Raw genomic sequence first — 18,229 nt, forward strand, 5'->3', positions numbered from 1 at the left:
TAATTACAGTATTTTTATTACATTATGAAAACAGCACTCTTCCAAGTTCTCACTTTTGCAGCTTGTATCACTTTGAATAAGACTGTTCTAGGACAAGACTCCTACATTTCATCAAGCAGTATCAGATGTGAAACAGCATGAAGGTATTTAAGAAGCCAACTCAAAGAGTTCCTCCTACACAAGCATTCAGGTCTTGAGCAGTCCAGACAAACAACGCACGTTACAACAAAGCTTAAACTTGTTTTTCATAATAATTTTAAAAACAATACTAGCTGCCCATTTAGTTTTAAAAACAGCAAAAAATATCCACCTCCTTTTCCATTTCTTATAAGGAGTCTTGAAGTTTAAATCTCCTCAATGCGATAGATATGCTTGTTTTGATCTGCTTAGCTCTTGGAAGTCCAAGGCTCCGGGCTGCTGGCCCCCTGCTGTCTGGGGTCCCTAGGGACAGCTCTGTCCGCCATTAGGGAATTTTTTCCCCCAAGAACCCCCTGTAAAATTTCGCGAACCCCCAGGGGTTCACGAACCCCCGTTTGGGAACCACTGCTATAAAGGGAGAAAGTGAGCTTGTGACCTTTTGTAAAGGGAAACTGGAAGATTTTCTGTGAAAAGTTCTTTTTTTCTGCCTTTTTTATGTTAGAAATTTTGATTCCGACTAGCCTGGATGACTGGACGGCTAATGAAATGTCCACATTACAAGTGTCAATGATAGCAATCAGAGGGGGGAGAGATTTTTAGTCAGACAGTTTATAATTTTGTTTTGTTAACGCCTATTTAACTTCAGTTGCTAGTTAACATTTGGGACACAGGCTATCTTGTTAAAGTTAAATTCAACACCCTTGTCCCTTCAACCAAGTTGTGAGAGGTAACAGTATACATTCTCTGAGCCTTTTAACAACTCCACCAGCAAAGCCTTTCATACTCCCTTTCAATATTATACAGGAACAAAAATAGTTGATGGCATAATTTGGTTTTGTTTTTGTTCTTTTCCCTAAATGTCAATCCAATCCATAGCAAGGCCTCTATCCTGCCTTGGAATCTGCTAGTGTGGATCCCTGTGCCCATGCAGAGTTAGTGCATGAGTCAGGGGTCCACACTAGCAGGCCACAATGCACAATCTATATGCAAGTGTTTCATGACCTGCCAGTCATATTTCACCGTTTCTAATTCATTAGATAAATAGAAGCTGCACAAATCTGTCTTAAATAAGATTGATGTTAATCAAGTAGATGAAGATATATGTCTGTTTAAAATAATTTTTGATAGCTAAAAAGCCCAAACAATTTTACTCCAAGCTATTTCAACGAAATACTTTTAACCTACAGCAGGATGTTTTTTGACTGCTTTAGCTCAAAAGTTTTATGATGAATTTAAAATTTCTACAGATTAAGATCAGTATTAGCTCTTATATATAGAATTCAAGGCCAACATCTAAGGTTTTCTTGAGAGGGAATTTAATAAAAAAAGGAAAAGAATCTACATTGGGACTTTGCTCCCAAATGACAGATAAAACCTGTTATGTGTTAATATTGAAGGTTACCATTGTACAGGGTATCATATGAATGGAAGTAAAGATAACAAGGTGGGTGACCTGAGGAAGAGCTGTGTGTAGCTCAAAAGCTTGTCTCTCTCACCAACAGAAGTTGCCCCAATAAAATATATTACCTCACCCAGCTTGTCCCTCTAACAGCCTAGGACTCACACGGCTACAGCAACACTGCATTCAAGGAAGTAAAGATGTTCATTATAAAACCACTAGGTGGCATCAAAACAGTTTGGCAAAATTTACAGAGCACTTATGCCCTAAGCCCCCAAATGAACATGGTTTACATACAGAAAAAATTAGATTGTTTGCCTCTGCCTCACAAAAAGCTTTAGTCTGACCATGATATTACACAGATGACAAACCTATGATGCCTTTCTGATCATCACAATGTATTACATGCTACTAATATGCATTATATTTGCAGCCAAGTGAACCAAAATGATTTCTATCTATATTTTCATATATTAGTACTGTAGGAATCTGGTACATTTTGCATTTTGTAATGGTACAATTCTATCACTATCTGCATAAATAGTACTGTATAAACATCTACAAATATTTATAAGGTTTTGTAAACTCAGGACTAACTCTATTTCACATATTATTCAATGTCTGTTACAATAATTTATACTGGAGAACAAATTTCTAGATAGAATTATTGTTGATACACCTCTACCTCAATATAACGCTGTCCTCGGGAGCCAAAAAATCTTACTGCGTTATAGGTGAAACCGCGTTATATTGAACTTGCTTTGATCCACCGGCGTGCACAGCCCTGCCGCCCTGGAGCACTGCTTTACCGCGTTATATCAGAATTCGTGTTATATTGGGTTGCGTTATATCAGGGTAGAGGTGTATATGAGGAATATATATATTTTTAGGTAGATGTTAGTGTAAGTTACCAGTTACTGTAAAAATCTCCCAGCAGTCTAGGAGCTCATAATATAACTCAAGATCATATAGGACTCTTACCAGAACAAAAAGAATTTTTGTGCCAGGAGTAATAGTAGAGATTGTGATTGAGTTGTTTCTCTCTGATATTATCATTAGTGTTTCTTTATCACTGTAGTAGGAAGCTAGGCAGGAGGGGGCTGAGAAAGTTTCTAAGCAGAAACTGTACAGTGAAGCAAACAGTGTATCTTTAGGGATAATACTGTTTCTTATCCTAATAAAAATCCTTGCTCAGAATTAGGACAAAGTTACATTACAAAAATAAAGAATCACAGAAAAAGTGACACTGTCAGAAATCAATTCACTTTGAACCAACATAAGTAAGGACTAGGAAATACTTTCAGCCTTTCAAAAGACTCATGGTGAGAAGCCAACAGACTGGCTAATGAAAGGGACACTTCACCAGAACCACAATGAAGATTAAATACAGAGAGCAGCAAAGTCTTGGTCATCCTGTTAGCTTAAGGCTTGGCTACACTGGCACTTTACAACACTGCAACTTTCTCGCTTAGGAGGGGTCTGAAAAAACATCCCCCTCCCCCCCTCCCGAGCACTGCAAGTTTCAGCACTGTAAAGTGCCAGTGTAGACAGTGCACCAGCGCTGGGAGCCGCTCCCCCCGTGGAGATGTTTTTTATAGAGTGCTGGGAGAGCTCTGTTCCCAGCGCTCTTCCACGACTACACAAACCACGTTAAAGCTCTACCGTGGCAGCACTTTAATATTGCTAGTGAAGATATGCCCTTATGCAACAAGTGAAGTAGAAGACCATCTATTAGTCATTTACCTTTGATAGTGATGAGGAGATAAGAATAACTGGGATAGCATTGTTAAAAAGTTTGAAGAGAATTTCTTTTCAAAAGGAACATAACACATGGATGGTCATGCTTTTACCAAAGGTGCTAAGACCTGGAGAAAGTGTGGAAGCATTTATAGAAGCCTATATGAAAAAGAATTGTCACTTTGGTATCAGTAAGGAAGATTACATAAAAAGTTGGTTAACAGTTGGGGTTTAAAACAAAACACTTCCAGAAAAATTGCAATCAATGTCTGAGCTAAGAAGCAGGGGGACGGATCCATATAGGGCACGCCCAACTTGGACAATTCTTCAGGTGATAAGAACAGGAGTACTTGTGGCACCTTAGAGACTAACAAATTTATTGGAGCATAAGCTTTCGTGGACTACAGCCCACTTCTTCGGATGCATATGCATATGCATCCGAAGAAGTGGGCTGTAGTCCACGAAAGCTTATGCTCTAATAAATTAGTTAGTCTCTGAGGTGCCACAAGTACTCCTGTTCTTTTTGCGGATACAGACTAACATGGCTGCTACTCTGAAACCTTCAGGTGATAGTTCTGCTCCACCTCCTGGTGGAACTCCCCAGCCAGGCACCAGCTCTTCCTGCTCCCATTTCAGATTCTTCTACCTCCTGCAGCCTCATTTCATCAGCCACTGGATGATGGGAGGGGAGAGAACTAAACTTCCTAATCCTAAAGGGAGAAAGTGGAAGGGGAAGGGCCCATGTGCCCTTCAGTGAAGGAAGGGAAGTTGTGCTGCCAGGTATTCCTCCTTACATGAACCCTATTATGAAATATTTGAAAATAGGGGCAAAAAGAAGGTATGTCCCCCTCCCCCTCAAAAAAATCAAACCATTTTTGGTCAAACTAGGGATGTCAATTAATCGCAGTTAACTCAAGCAATTAAAGCAAAAGAGATTAACTAGATTTTTAACAGTAATCGCAATTCATCAGTTTGAATCAGGACTAAACAGAATGCCAATTTAAATTATAAATATTTGTGGATTTTTTTCTACATTTTCAAATATATTGATTTCAATTACAACACAGAATACAAAGTGTACAGTGCTCACTTTATTTTATTTTTGAATATTTACACTGTAAAAATGATAAGAAATAGTATTTTTCAACTTATCTCCTACAAGTACTGTAATGCAATCTCTTTATCATGAAAGTGCAACTTACAAATGTAGAATTTTTTTTCCACATAACTGCACTCAAAAAACCAAAACAATGTAAAAAAAATTAGAGCCTACAAGTCCACTCAACCCCACTTCAGCCAATGGCTAAGACAAACAAGTTTGTTTATATTTATGGGAGATAATGCTACCTGCTTCTTATTTACAATGTCACCTGACAGTGAGAACAAGCATTTGCATGGCACTTTTGTAGCTGGCGTTGCAAGGTATTTACATGACAGATGTGCCAAACATTCATATGTCCCTTCATGCTTCAACTTGTAGATTTTTAAAAAATCTTTTATCAGTGCAAATTTGTAATAAAAATATAAAGTGAACACTATACACCTTGTATTCTGTGTTGTAATTGAAATCAATATTTTTGAAAATATAGAAAAACATCCAAAAATATTTATAATACATTTAAATTGGTATTCTATTACTGTTTAACAGTGCCATTAAAACTGTGATTAATCGTAACTATTTTTTTACTTTAGGGATTAATTGCAATTTTTAAAAATGGTTTGATAGCTCTAGTTCAAACTTCAAACCAAAAAAAAACAGGAAATACAAAATTTCATCCTCAGGCAGAGGTGAAAGTAAACATGTACGCCCCGGTACGGCGTACTGGCAAGAGCCGGTGCGCCGTATCAGGGTGGCCCGGCTTCCCCAGGCAGCAATTTAAAGGGCCTGGGCTCTCAGCAGCGGATGGAGCCCCAGGCCCTTTAAATTGCGGCCAGAGCCCCGCTGCTGGAGCCCTGGGGTAGCGGCAGCGGGGCTCCGGGGTTATTTAAAGGGCCGAGGCTCCTGCTGCCTCTACTGCCCTGGGCCCTTTAAATAGCCGCCGGAGCCCCGCTGCCACTACCCCAGGGTTCCAGTGGCTATTTAAAGGGCCCAGGGCCCTTTAAATAGTCCCCAGAGCCATGCTGTCGGAGCCCTGGGGTAGCAGCGGCAGCCGGGGGCTCCGGCAGCGATTTAAAGGGCCCGGGGCGGTAGCGGCGGCTGAGCCCTGGGCCCTTTATACTGCTGCCGGAGCCCCCGGCTGCTGCTGCTACCCCGGTGGGGGAGGGCACTTACAGGGTGGGCCGGGGCTGGCTCTGACCCACCCATCCCAACCCCTTCCGCCCAAGGCCCCGCCCCTTCCAGGGGCCAGAGCCGGCCCCAACCCAGCCCCGTACTGGTAAGTCCCTATTTCTACTTTCACTCCTGCCCTCAGGCATTTGCGAGACACATGGAAAATTTTAGCTCAATATGTGAAAGTTTCAGAAAGTTATGAGTGACTGAAATCTGAGAGGTTCTGATAGAAGCAGTTATGGAACTTTAGCTGCAGAATACATGAAACCTTAACTATTGGATCATACCATATATACAATATAAAAACAAATAATAATACTACTTAACTCTTATGTAGAACTTTTCATCTGTAGATCTCAAATGCTTCACAAAGAAGTGCACTATGAAAATCTCCATTTTACAGATGGGGAAACTGAGGCATGGGGATGGTATGACTTGCCTTAGCTCACCTAGCAAACCCATGTCAGAGCCAGGACTTGAACTGAAGTCTTCTGAGTCCCCCTCCAGTGCCCTATTCAGTAGGTCACACTGCCTAGTAAAAGCCCCTTTGTTAGCATGTTGAAACAAATGGGGGGGGTAGGGGAGGGATAGCTCAGTGGTTTGAGCATTGGCTTGCTCAGCTCAAGGTTGTGAGTTCAGTCCTTGAGGGGGCCATTGAGGGGAGGGGAGGGGAGGGGAAGGAAAGTACTTGGTCCTGCTGTGAAGGCAGGGGACTGGACTGGACTCAATGACCTTTCAAGGTCCCTTCCAGTTCTATGAGATAGGTATATCTCCATATTAAAAAAAAGCTTAAGACAGGCTTACACCCAGCCCTGTGAGCTTAAATAGAAGAGGAAAGAATGGTGCAAGGAACTTTTCCCTCCACTTTGGACCTTCGTGCTGGTCCCATACACAAAGCAAACAATAGGAGAGTAGAACAGCAAAAAATTGATGAAAATAGTAGAGCATAAGTTAATAATCCCATTAAGCAATAGCTTGTGATTACAAATAACAATAATCAAATGATACCATCACAGTATACAGATCATTGCCTAAAAGGGGACTTAATGAAAGCTTTTATACGGGCTTTAATACTTTCTTTGTCTGCAGACACAGCCATCATAAATGTTTGATTAATGAACTCATTAAGCCCTGACATGACTAGGAAAGACATACTTACCCCATGACCCATCATAATTAAAACGTGAATGCCATTTGTTCAAGATAGTAGCTGGAATCATTTATTTAAGTAGCAGAATGACATAAAAAACAGCTTTTGACTTAGCCTGATGAATTAGCTCACCCTCATGGACAAAACTGAAAGATTAGGCTTGTTACATCAATCACAGTGATTCACGGGTAGAAGGCAACTTGCAGTACCACCTGGTATTCTGTCTATATTTACATGATATTAAAATTATAGCTGCTTGGAAAATTTCTATGAACTATTTTCTGTGGACAATAAAAAAAAAAAATGAAAATGTTAGCAATTTCCCCCCCTTTCCTAACCAGCTCTAAGTCACGGTGATAGCAAAAAGGGGAAACCCATTCAGTCCTTAAGAGGACAGTGAGAAAGTATAATGAAGTTCTGTACGCACACCAAGCAGAGCTTGCAGTAGTAGAGCACTGATCATCACTGCAGAGAAAGTTACAGGGATTTCTACTCACAGTCTGCAAAATTCCATAGCTACACTACGTGTCTCACAGCATTAGCAAGTCAGGCAGGTGGGCCATACTTGATTCTCTTACCACTGCATCAGGTTCCTGCAGTGTGACATAGGAAAAGTCTTATTCTCCAAAAGAAGCAGCACTTACTATACAGAAAAATCCTTCATGTCAGGATGGAGTGGTTCAGTCAAAGCTGGATTGCTTGAGCCATAGACAGACAGACATATTTTTAAAAAACCCATGGTTAATAAGAAGCGTACAGGCACTGTGGATGAATTCAGTCCTTTGCAGAGGGCCTGCAGAGGACTATATACCATTTTGACCCTCAAAATAGGGCTTAGGTGACACATGGGCCTTGCGTAGACCTGCACAGAGGTGAATATGGGATATACTATTTTACAAGGCGACTTGAGGAGCATGATGTGTTGTCAGGTCTCTTAATTTTATTTTATTACAGGTCCTGATATTTTGTGCTTTTCTTAAAGTCTCAGCTCCAGGAACCATAATTTTGTGATGATCGCAACTTGTACTTTACCCCTGACAATTTTAATCCTCTATTTACTAAACCTCAGTGTCATAATTAAAGATTTCCTTAATAGCCAAAATATCTGATTGACTGATTTAAATGAATGATGGAGGTTTTATTTTACTGTGTTGAATGTACTTATTTGTTAACCTGTTTCTGACTTGTGAAAGTGACTTTGTAAACACTATTAGGCTGGGCAGATATACCCAAAACATGTTAGAATAAGATAATTGTACAGATTAGTACACTGTACAGTATTTTACCTGTGATATTACTGTATGTATGATGGGATTTTCTTCTTTGGGGGCAGCTTAGAAAACGTTGCATTAGCATTTTAGTGAGGGTAATAACATGTAATTTTTCGGTGCTTTGGTTGCTCTGGAAGCTGTATGTGTGTGTGGAGGTTGGGTTGACGTGGGGATGGGGAGGAAAAGAATCAGGCAGTGTGTTGATCTTAATTAGAATAATTAAACCAGCTTTTGATTCTGGCTGTTAGGCTGTCCTAGCAATGTGGCAAGCTAGAATGTGGATTCATGGATACAAAAGTTCCTGGTACCAGATTCAGGACAAGCTGCCCTGGAACCAGTATTGCACATAGATTGAAATTTGAAGGCAGGGGCCCATTTTAACAACTTTATCATCAGAGGGTTGGAGTCTGGACTGTACAGAGCCTTGGCACGCACTGGTACCGTGAATTAAGCTGATTGAAAATGAAATGAGGAGAAAGTGAGGCACATGAGCTGGTGTGCCATACTAACATCTTTAGTAGGGCTCTATACCAAAATTTTATTTCCCCTCCACTGCCACTCAGCTCCCCTATGCAGCTAGGAACTGGGTCTTCATTTGCGTCTCACTCTTCTGTGAAGACTGGGGTACAATGTCTAGTGGTAGCATTCTGTATTGTTACACGGGGGCCCCAGATATTTGCGGTTCTGAGGGTATGCCTGCACTGGGGCTGGGGCTGTAATTACCAACTCAGGCAGTCATAACCAAGCTAACTCTGATCAAGCTAGCCTGCTAAAAATGAAAAGGGGAGCCATGGAGGCACTAAGGGCAGTAGGGGCTAGCCACCTGAATACATACTTAGGGTCTCAGATGTGCTCCTGCTTGAGGTGGCTAGCCCCTCTGGCTGCTTGCGCTGCCATAGCTACACTTCTAGTTTTAGGATATTTGCTCAATCAGAGCTAGCACACATACGTCTTCCTGAGCTGGAAATTACACCTCCAGCATAGACGTATCCCTGAGTCTCACGCCAGGGGTGATAGGAACAGGGAATGCTGAAGACAACAAGCTCAGGCTATTGAGAGAGAGCTAATGATATCTGATTTGGTGGCATTTCTCACGCTCTTTGTACTGGTATGTATGACTATGTAAGGTGCAAGGCAGTGGAGAATCAGGCATGCCTGGCATCTCTGATTCACTAAAATGTGAACATTTTTGTTGCACTTTGGATGTAAAGATATTTGTACTAATTTGTTCCTGTGTCTAAAGATTGGTATATATTAGAAGGTGTATTGGGCAAGTTTATCTGGAGAAAGAATTTAAAATTCATATTTACAACCTGAAGATTATGATTTTATCATTATTAGAAATTATATGGTTGGATGGTATCTTCTGTTGAGTTTTCTGCTTATAACATAGAAATTCACTGGTAACAGGGTTCACTCACCACTGCAGCACCTCCTGTTGGTTGTCCTGGGGATTAGCTCTGCTCACCAATGCACCCTCTTCTGGTGATGTCTTGCCACAGTCATGTCTGCTCCAGGACCCATGTCACTCCAAGGATCATGGTGTCCTCTTCAGGACAACCCTCTGGCTATGCTACACTCTGTGTTCCCTCCCTTCCAGGGAATGTACCACAGTCCTCAGTCTTGCTACTGCCTCAGTTCATTTCTTTGGGCCACTTCCCCATGACCCCCCACATTCTTCATCCTAACCTCAGGGCTTCAGCCTGCTAGTCTTAGTAGCTAGCCAGGAGCTCTCTCTAGCTTCCCCAATCCTTGCTGGCACTCCTTCCTCCTACTAGGAGCCTAAACTTCCCACCTCAAGCTCCAGGCAGCTACTGAGGCTGCTCTGCCCTGCAGCCCTTCTTATATGGGCCTGCCCAGCCCTCATTGGCTCCTCTTCACAGCCCCTCTCCTATTGGCTGCTTTCTGCGCAACATCCCTAGGGATCCATTAACCCCTTACAAGCCAGTCTGGGGCAGATGCTCCATCACAGCACTTTAAACTAAAGGGAAAAAAGATTCACAGTCAAGGTTTCTGCTTGATCATTTCCATCCTAACCTTATAATAAGTCACGAGTTGCTATGGCATCTTTGAGCTCTCTGGTATCTATCATAGGGTTTTCTAAGGTCCCTAGGAACCTATTGTGAGTGTACAGCATAATATTTCCCACTACATGTAGGAAAATGGAGTCTTCACGAGGTTTTCCATTAACCCTTTACTGCCATCCCCAAATAGAACTTTGAAGCACAAAAAATGAAGTTCAGGTTTCAAAGGATATTAAGTTCTGCATCAGATTCATAGACTGTTAAAATGACAGGAAAGAACTTAGACAACCTAGGGTCATCTGCCTCAGGTCCTGTGTTCCACCTCTTGCAGTAGCTGTAGGTCAATACCTTCTTGTGCTGCTGATGGCTTTCAAGATTTGCTGTCTCCTTCCTCCAACTTTGCTGTTGTTAGAGGCTGTCCCTGCAGGGTTGGAGGCAAGCTATTGGCATCCATAATTGTATCAGAGGTGGCTAATGCAGAGCCCCTGAAGGCCCATGACAGCTGGTTTTCTTCCCATTCCATGAAGTTGGGGCCCCCTGCAGCTACAAGTCTTTCAGGCCTTTAAATATGGTGCTGTCTACATGACAGTCCTCCCCAGTAATAGGAAGAGACAATGGTTTGGGTATGACTACACGAGAGACTGCCTCTCTCCTTGCAGTAGTTGAGATCAGCTGGGACATCTGAGTGAGTAGTTCCCTGGTATAAGTAGGAGACAGCTGTTGGCAGAGTATTCTCAGTTTGGGGCCCTTAGCTCTAGAACTCACTTCCCTGACTTGGGCTTACATAGCCAGAGTTTGTGGACCTTCAGGACATGTTGCATTACAGGGCCATCATTTTAGAAAAAATTAGGAGAGACGGGGAAAGTTTGGTCAGCATTTTCACTTCATGGCTGCTCTGGGGGAATTAGAGGGCTGATCCCATCCTGGGGGTGTGGAGTGGAACGGGGAGGTGGCGGGCTGGTCCTATGTCAGACGTTGGGAGGAAGATAGGCTGAGGTGTGTGTGTGTGTGTGTGTGTCACCGATGGTTGGCGCAGGACAGAGATTGGGGCCTGGCCCTCTCCAAGCTGAGCTCAAGCCCAGGGCGCCACCGCTGTTTCCTGTCCAGCCAGTGTGGAGAGGGAGTGGTGCTGACAACACAGTGATAAGGAGCTCTAGCCCAGCCTGCCCCACAGTGGCCCCCAGAGACCTGAGGGAGACACCTCATCACTGGCTAGCAAGGAGCTATGAAAAGTGAGGGGGAGGGACAAAAACAAGGTCTGGGGGCATTTGCCTTATGCCCCCAGACCTTGTTTTTGTCCCTCCCCCTCACTTTTCATAGCTCCTTGCTAGCCAGTGATGAGGTGTCTCCCTCAGGTCTCTGGGGGCCACTGTGGGGCAGGCTGGGCTAGAGCTCCTTATCACTCTGCCCCATAGCAAATGACACCCCTATTGCACAGCCTGTATGCTCAGGCTTCTGGGTCAGGAGGGGTGAATTGATGTGATGCCAATGTTTTAACAAGGAACTCCCACAAAGCTTTTTAGCTTGGGAGCTTTTTAACTTGTTATAAAACTTGTGTCCTAGAGGGAAATGGAGAGACATTGGGAAACAATTTAATTTACTTTTGGGTTTAAATCAAAATGCTGTTTTTGTAACCACAGGAGGCAGCACCACTGGACAAACACAGTAAACTACATTCACTAGAAAATTCATAGTTGGTTCCTGAAAATATATAGACTAATATCATGCTGCTAGTATACCTTGGTGTTCATCTTGCATAATATGGAAAGGGACAAAACCTGCAAACTGTTGGACTTCAGTGGGAACCAAAGAGCCCAACAGCATACAGGACTGGGCCCTAAAATTATTGAAAAAATATTTACATTATTTTCAAGACATTTAGAGCTTGTAGTATAATTCTTTGGCAATGTTTTGTCCTTCATTTTAGCCATTTCCCCATTATTTTAAGCACATCTCTCACTGGTGGTTACCAGCAACTTGATAGATGTATAGGAGAAAAAGGAAAGAGGTCAGCTATTCGTTATTGTATTCATAATCTATTGCAAAATGGACAAATGGGAAAATCAGTATTATTCCCCTAAATCAAGCTGATGCCCCCAGAACATAAAACTTTCTCAATCATTAAAACATTGCGCTTATAAAAAAGCCATCCTGGTACTTCTATAGTAGTTCCAAAAGCTGCCGATTCCTAAGCAAACAGATAACTACGTTGTTGGTAGACTATTTGTCATTCCAGTTTAATAACAAATTGATGGACTCATTGTCTACTTCGCTTCTGCATTTGTCATGGTAACGTGTCTGTCTTCATCTGGATCCCTGACTCCACCTTATGGAAAGTTACACAGAAGAGCAGGATGGAAGCTGCTCTTCTGAGTCCCTGAAATTTACTGTTACCAAGGTGATGGGAGACAAAACAAACTGACAGCCTGGCTGTCTATATTCCCTCAGCTTCAGTAGCAAAAGTTAGAGGGACCCAAGCTTCTAACTTTTATGTCAAGGGAAATTGGTACAGGATCATGAAAAGAAGTTCATTCCATTGTGATTGTTGATCACTTAATGATCTGTAAAGTTCTCTGAATGCAACAGTAAGCCTGACGAGGGGATTTCTTTTGCTATTAAAGCCCTAGTGAATACAGAGTGAATGTCCGATTGTTTGGAAAGAATGGGTATATGTATTGCTTTTCAGGAGAGATGCCCCTTGTTTCCTCAAGGTCCAACAATTTACTATCATTTGAGATTATTTTTAATTATATTTTTATTCTGTATAAATCAAATTCCCTTGTCATAAATATATAACTGCTTTTGATGAGTTTAAATGCCTTTGTACCTTACTTTTCAGCACTATCTGTAAAACTCTAAAATTCCATTTTCATTTTAGTTTCATTTTGAAATACCACCACTGATCATTACCTAGTAGCAGGGACAGGTGTGGTGTCCCACCATCCCAAAATAAAATAAAAATTAACTGACTTGTTCACCATTCTCACACCTCCCTCTGCACTCTCTGGGTTTTTTTTATAAATAAATAGGGTAAATATGTGTCCCTAAAGAGAGGCATATCCCTGTTTTCAGGGCTGGTTCCATCAGTTTTTTAATAGAAAACAGTGTTTTGTCCAATAGGCACTGACTCCGTGGGTGCTCCATCCACTGGCGGCCCTGCCGAATAGCTCCTGCCCCTCCCTCCCAGCGCCTCTTGCCTGCCACGGATCGGCTGTTTAGTGGCATGCAGGAGGTGCTAGGGAGAGGGGGCGGAGTGAGGACAGGGTGCCCAGGGGAGGGGATGGAACAAGGTGGGAAGAGGCAGAGCAGGGGTGGGGTCTTGGGGGAAGGGGTGGAGTGGGGGCAGGGCCTGGGGGACAGAGAGGGGTCAAGCACCCCGGGGGAAATGAGGAAGCTGGCACCTGTGTTTTGTTCTTACTTTGGTAAGTCATGGCAGACAGCTCACTTGAAGGAGCTGACTGCCAGCTGAGCTGGTGAAATTAAAAGCAGCCTGGGTAGGCAGATAGGCATCCCCAGGTCTGTTATACAATAGCACCCTTCTTCAGCCAGAACATGAAAACAAAAGCTTAGAGTGATGTATAACTTTGTATTACAATATTTATATCCTATTTAACTAATGCTTCCAAACAAAATTCTCCATGATATTATGGTGGTGTTTATCAGCTTGATAATCATAGCCTTTATTAATGTGGATGCATCCTAGCAATGGAGCATAATAAAGTCAAGAAGTTAGGTGTGCCAGTAACTCCCATCTTGTTTTTGTAAAACCCTCATGTGACAGGTATGGAGTCCATTGTATTAAAAATGCAAAGTTTATGTATTATTGTGAGATTGTACGTAACTTCTCTAGGGAGGAAACATGGCCAGTGTAAACCTTGGAAAATGTTATAAGCTTCAAAGAACTATACTGAACAATGGGCCAGACAAGAATGACAGAGTTAAGAGGGAATCTCTAGCGGGAGGTAAATACAAATTTATCTTGTTCTAGTTATGCCAAAGCTGTATAAAGTAGTGGTTCTCAACCAGGGGTATGTGTAACCCTGGGGGTATGGAGAGGTCTTCCAAGGGGTACATCAGCTCATTTAGATATTTGCCTAGTTTTACAACAGGCTACATAAAAAGCACTAGCAAAGTCTGTACAAACTAAAATTTCATACAGACAATGACTTGTTTATACTGCTCTATATACTATACACTGAAATGTAAGTACAATATTTATGTTCCAATTGATTTATTTTGTAAGTATATGTTAAAATGAGAAAGTAAGCAGTTGTTCAATAATAGTGAGCTGTGACCCTTTTGTATTTTTATGTCTGATTTTTGTAAGCAAGTAGTTTTTAAGTGAAGTGAAACTTGAGGACACACAAGACAAATAAAACTCCTGAAAGGGGTACAGTAGTCTGGAAAGGTTGAGAGCCACTGGTATAAGGAAAGACAGAGGGCATATCTACACTACAAACTTTTGCCAACACAAGTTACATTGGCATAAAGCCACCACAGTTAGTATATTGCTTGTGCGCGTACATACTTGGCTTCTTGCATCGGCGCTGCTCATACTCACCAGGAGCGCTTGTGTTGATTCACAGAGAAGTGCACCATGAGTAGGTGCAACTCGCCACCATCCACTACATTATCTTTGGGAAGTTTTTGTAATGCATGGTGAGGCAGAAACAAATCACACAGAGGTCACTGGGAGCAAATGGTCAACTTCCCAGCATGCAGCTTTCTCCCTCCCATACTGTCATCTGCATCCCACAATTTTTATGCCTTTGGAAAAAAATCCCATGAACCTGCATGACCCTCCTCACTGTCCACCGTCTCTGACAGAAGCATGGAGCCGGCACTACTCTGACAATTGTCATGAGCATTGCAAACACAGGATGCAGGCAAGATTTATTTGAATTAGCCTCCTAACTGCTCTTGGCACTACATCTCAATTAATGATGTAATATATTTTGCTACATCTTTTCGTACTGGTGTTTCCAGGAGTCATAAGTGGTATAAACATGTTAAGAATACATATAATTATTTAGAGATATTTATGTTAACATGGAATCTTTCTTTTAAAGTAATGCTATGATTTGAATTTTGTTCTCTAGTTTATAAAAAACATTAGTTATACACTGAAAAAAACCATTTTAGAACATCCATTTCTAAGGAGACATTACAAGTGCTTGGAGGAGTATATAAAGAAACGTATAAAACTATTTCATTATAAATGTGTCAAGTATCAGGTGGTAGCCGTGTTAGTCTGTATCCACAAAAACAACAAGGAATCCAGTGGCACCTTAAGAAGTGAGGTTTTTTACCCGCAAAAGCTTATGCCCAAATAAATCCGTTAGTCTTTAAGGTGCCACCGGACTCCTTGTTGTTTTCATGATAAATGATTACAGTGAGTTGCACCTGCTTTCATCAGATCTGAATTTTGTCCATATTCTTTAAACAGCAGACAGCTGACTGATTTTGCCATTATAAAAATAGTTTAGCTAAAAGCATATATTATTGTTTTTCATTGTAGGCTGGTAGTGACGGGGAAAGCATTGGCAATTGCCCATTTTCTCAGCGTCTCTTTATGATTCTGTGGCTGAAAGGCGTTATATTTAATGTAACAACTGTAGACTTGAAAAGGTAAGATTACAATATATATTTTCATTTTCAGAAGAACATTAGCAAAAATGATTATTTTAAAGAATGTATTGCTTGTGGTAACTTTGAAATACACATGCAAACTGACTGACATTATTTATATAGCTAATTGGTATTTTCATAGCTCTTTGTAGGCCAGATTTTTATCTGATTTAAACTGATGTAAAACAGTAATAATTCCACTGAAATCGATGGGGTTACCATGATGTAAAATAGGTGTAAGTGAGAGGAGACTCGTGTTCTATATGGTCAATGCATGAAACAGATATTAATTAATTAATACTAATGAATGCTCACAACATCTCTATGAGGCATGAGGTTACATCTTACCTTTACAGAGAGGTAAGCTGAGATAGAAAAGGGGAAGTGATTTGTCCATGGTTACCCGGTAATTGCAAGGATAATTTAAACTATTTTATTTGCTTTAAATAATACCAGTATACTATTGCGAAGGTGGAACAGATTACTACTACTAAGTATAGGAATTTAAAATGTCTCTCACATAGCTACTTACCCAAGGTGTTTGTACCCTTTTAGAAAACCTGCAGACTTACAGAATCTAGCCCCAGGAACAAACCCTCCCTTTATGACTTTTGATGGTGAAGTGAAAATTGATGTCAATAAGATTGAGGAGTTCCTAGAGGAAAAATTAACACCACCAAGGTACTGTGCTCTTGCGTGTCATATTTTGCTTTTAGTCCTTCATACTGCCTTCACTGCACTCCCTGACAAAATACCCACTGGTTTCAATGACAACAGGATCAGGTCCTTGGTTACTTTCCTGCCTCAAAAAATATATATGAAATATATTAGAGTCTGATTCTGCTCCGATTGAACTCAATGAGCGTTGCTGTTGACTCCACTGGAAGCAGAAGGGAGACCTAGCATAATGGTGTTGTTCCTGTGAGATCGTGAGTGTTAGATGCTGATTGCTCGACTGCCAATGACTGAAGTTAATGGGACTTGACAGTGCTCAGCACCTCACAGGTTTGGACACAATTACTGTAAATTAAAGAAACTTTTTCAGTGTTAAAAAAAATCTCTATTTAAATGTGCTCTTCCAGCAGTATTGTCTCTGGGCCAAATCATCAGCTGGTGCCAATTGGCACAGGTCCATTGATTTCAATGGAGCTATGCTGGTTTACACCAGCCGAGGATCTGGCTGTCTGCATGTGCTGTTAGTTAAGGGCAAGTCATCAGAAATTATTTGGTTTTACAGTCCATGCAATGGAGATTAACTACTGATTTGCTTTGTGTAATGTGCAATAACTGTCTGCAATTTCAGTATCAAAATTTCCTTTTCAAAGAGATGGCAAAAATAGCAGCTCTCTAGAGCTAATAAAGGGTCTGAGCCAACACCTATTGAAATCAGTGAAAAGACTCCCGAGCCAAGTTAAGTCAATAGGAACTGTCCTTTATAGCACTAATCAACTGATGATATCCTGCAAGTTTGTTATGCTGCAGACATGCCAGCTCTCGCGAATTGATGGTGAGAGATGCAATTTCTAATTAAAATTAAGCCTGGCTCCCACTGCCAGACTGGGAAATAGGAGAGGGGATCCCACTGCAGCTCACCCTAGGCCTGGGGAAGGAGAAGACCCCTAAGAGGAGCAGAGGTAAGGCTGGTAGGGCTGAAATATGGCCTGGAGGCTGCAGGGGCACTGATTGTGTGTGTGTGTGTGTGTGTGTGTGTGTGTGTGCGCGTGCATGCGTGTATTGATGGTGGGTTCTGAGCAGATGCGGTAAATGCTGGGTGGGCGAACTGAGTGCAGTGGGGGTCAATGGGGACTGGGATGGGCGGCTGATGGGGGTTGGGGGGCTGAATTGAGGAGGGTTGGGTGAAGACAGAACTGATGGGGGGACTGGAGGACAGGATTAATTGTTGGGCAGGAGACAGACAGATGTGGAGGTAAGAGCTTCTGCAGCAGGGGCCAAACTCACAATATCCAGTACATGTGGGAGAGTGGGCAACACTAATTGTCACATGCACACACCCTGGTGAAGGGCGAGGTGGAGTTAAAAAATCAAGAGACTGACCTAAAACACCACAATATTATCTTTTTTTTAAAAAAAATCTCATGATTATTGAGGGTCCGACTCACCATTTTTGATCTCTTGAAGTTAGCAATTATGTTCCTGAAAAATGCGACTTTAAGCAAAACAATGTTAAGTAAATCCAATTTCCCCATACGAATTAATGTAAATGGGTGGGGGGGAGGGCATAGGTTCCAGGGCAATTTTTTTACCAGACAAAAGACTATATTATATATACACACATATACACAGTATAAGTTTTAAACAAACAATTTAATACTGTTCACAGCAATGATGATTGTGAAGCTTGGTTGAGGTGGTGAAGTCAGAGGGTGGGATATTTACCAGGGAATGCCTTACTGCTAAATGATGAACTAGAACAGCTGAGCCCTCAAGGGTTAACATGTTGTTAATGTAGCCTCACGCTCTACAAGGCAGCACAAATGGAGGGAGGGGAGACAGCATGGCAGACAGAGACTCTCACCTGTGTGTGTGAGACAAAGAGAGAGATGTGCATTACCCCTTTAAGTACGCTGACCCCACTCTAAGTACACTGCCTTT

The 18,229-nt window shown here is 41.8% G+C and overlaps 1 protein-coding gene across 2 annotated transcripts in view; it reads left to right on the plus strand.

The window, feature by feature from the left end:
* Positions 1 to 18,229, plus strand: part of CLIC6 (chloride intracellular channel 6) — a 48,942-nt gene that overhangs the window by 19,532 nt on the left and 11,181 nt on the right. For both annotated transcript variants that reach the window (XM_054048747.1, XM_054048738.1), the window contains exons 2-3: positions 15,507 to 15,616; positions 16,172 to 16,297. In XM_054048747.1, the coding sequence (XP_053904722.1) occupies positions 15,561 to 15,616; positions 16,172 to 16,297 (182 nt within the window). In that variant the 5' untranslated portion in view covers positions 15,507 to 15,560. The remainder of the gene's footprint in view (positions 1 to 15,506; positions 15,617 to 16,171; positions 16,298 to 18,229) is intronic.

Source organism: Malaclemys terrapin, chromosome 1 (genome assembly GCF_027887155.1).
Source record: "Malaclemys terrapin pileata isolate rMalTer1 chromosome 1, rMalTer1.hap1, whole genome shotgun sequence".
Lineage (NCBI taxonomy): Eukaryota > Metazoa > Chordata > Testudines > Emydidae > Malaclemys > Malaclemys terrapin.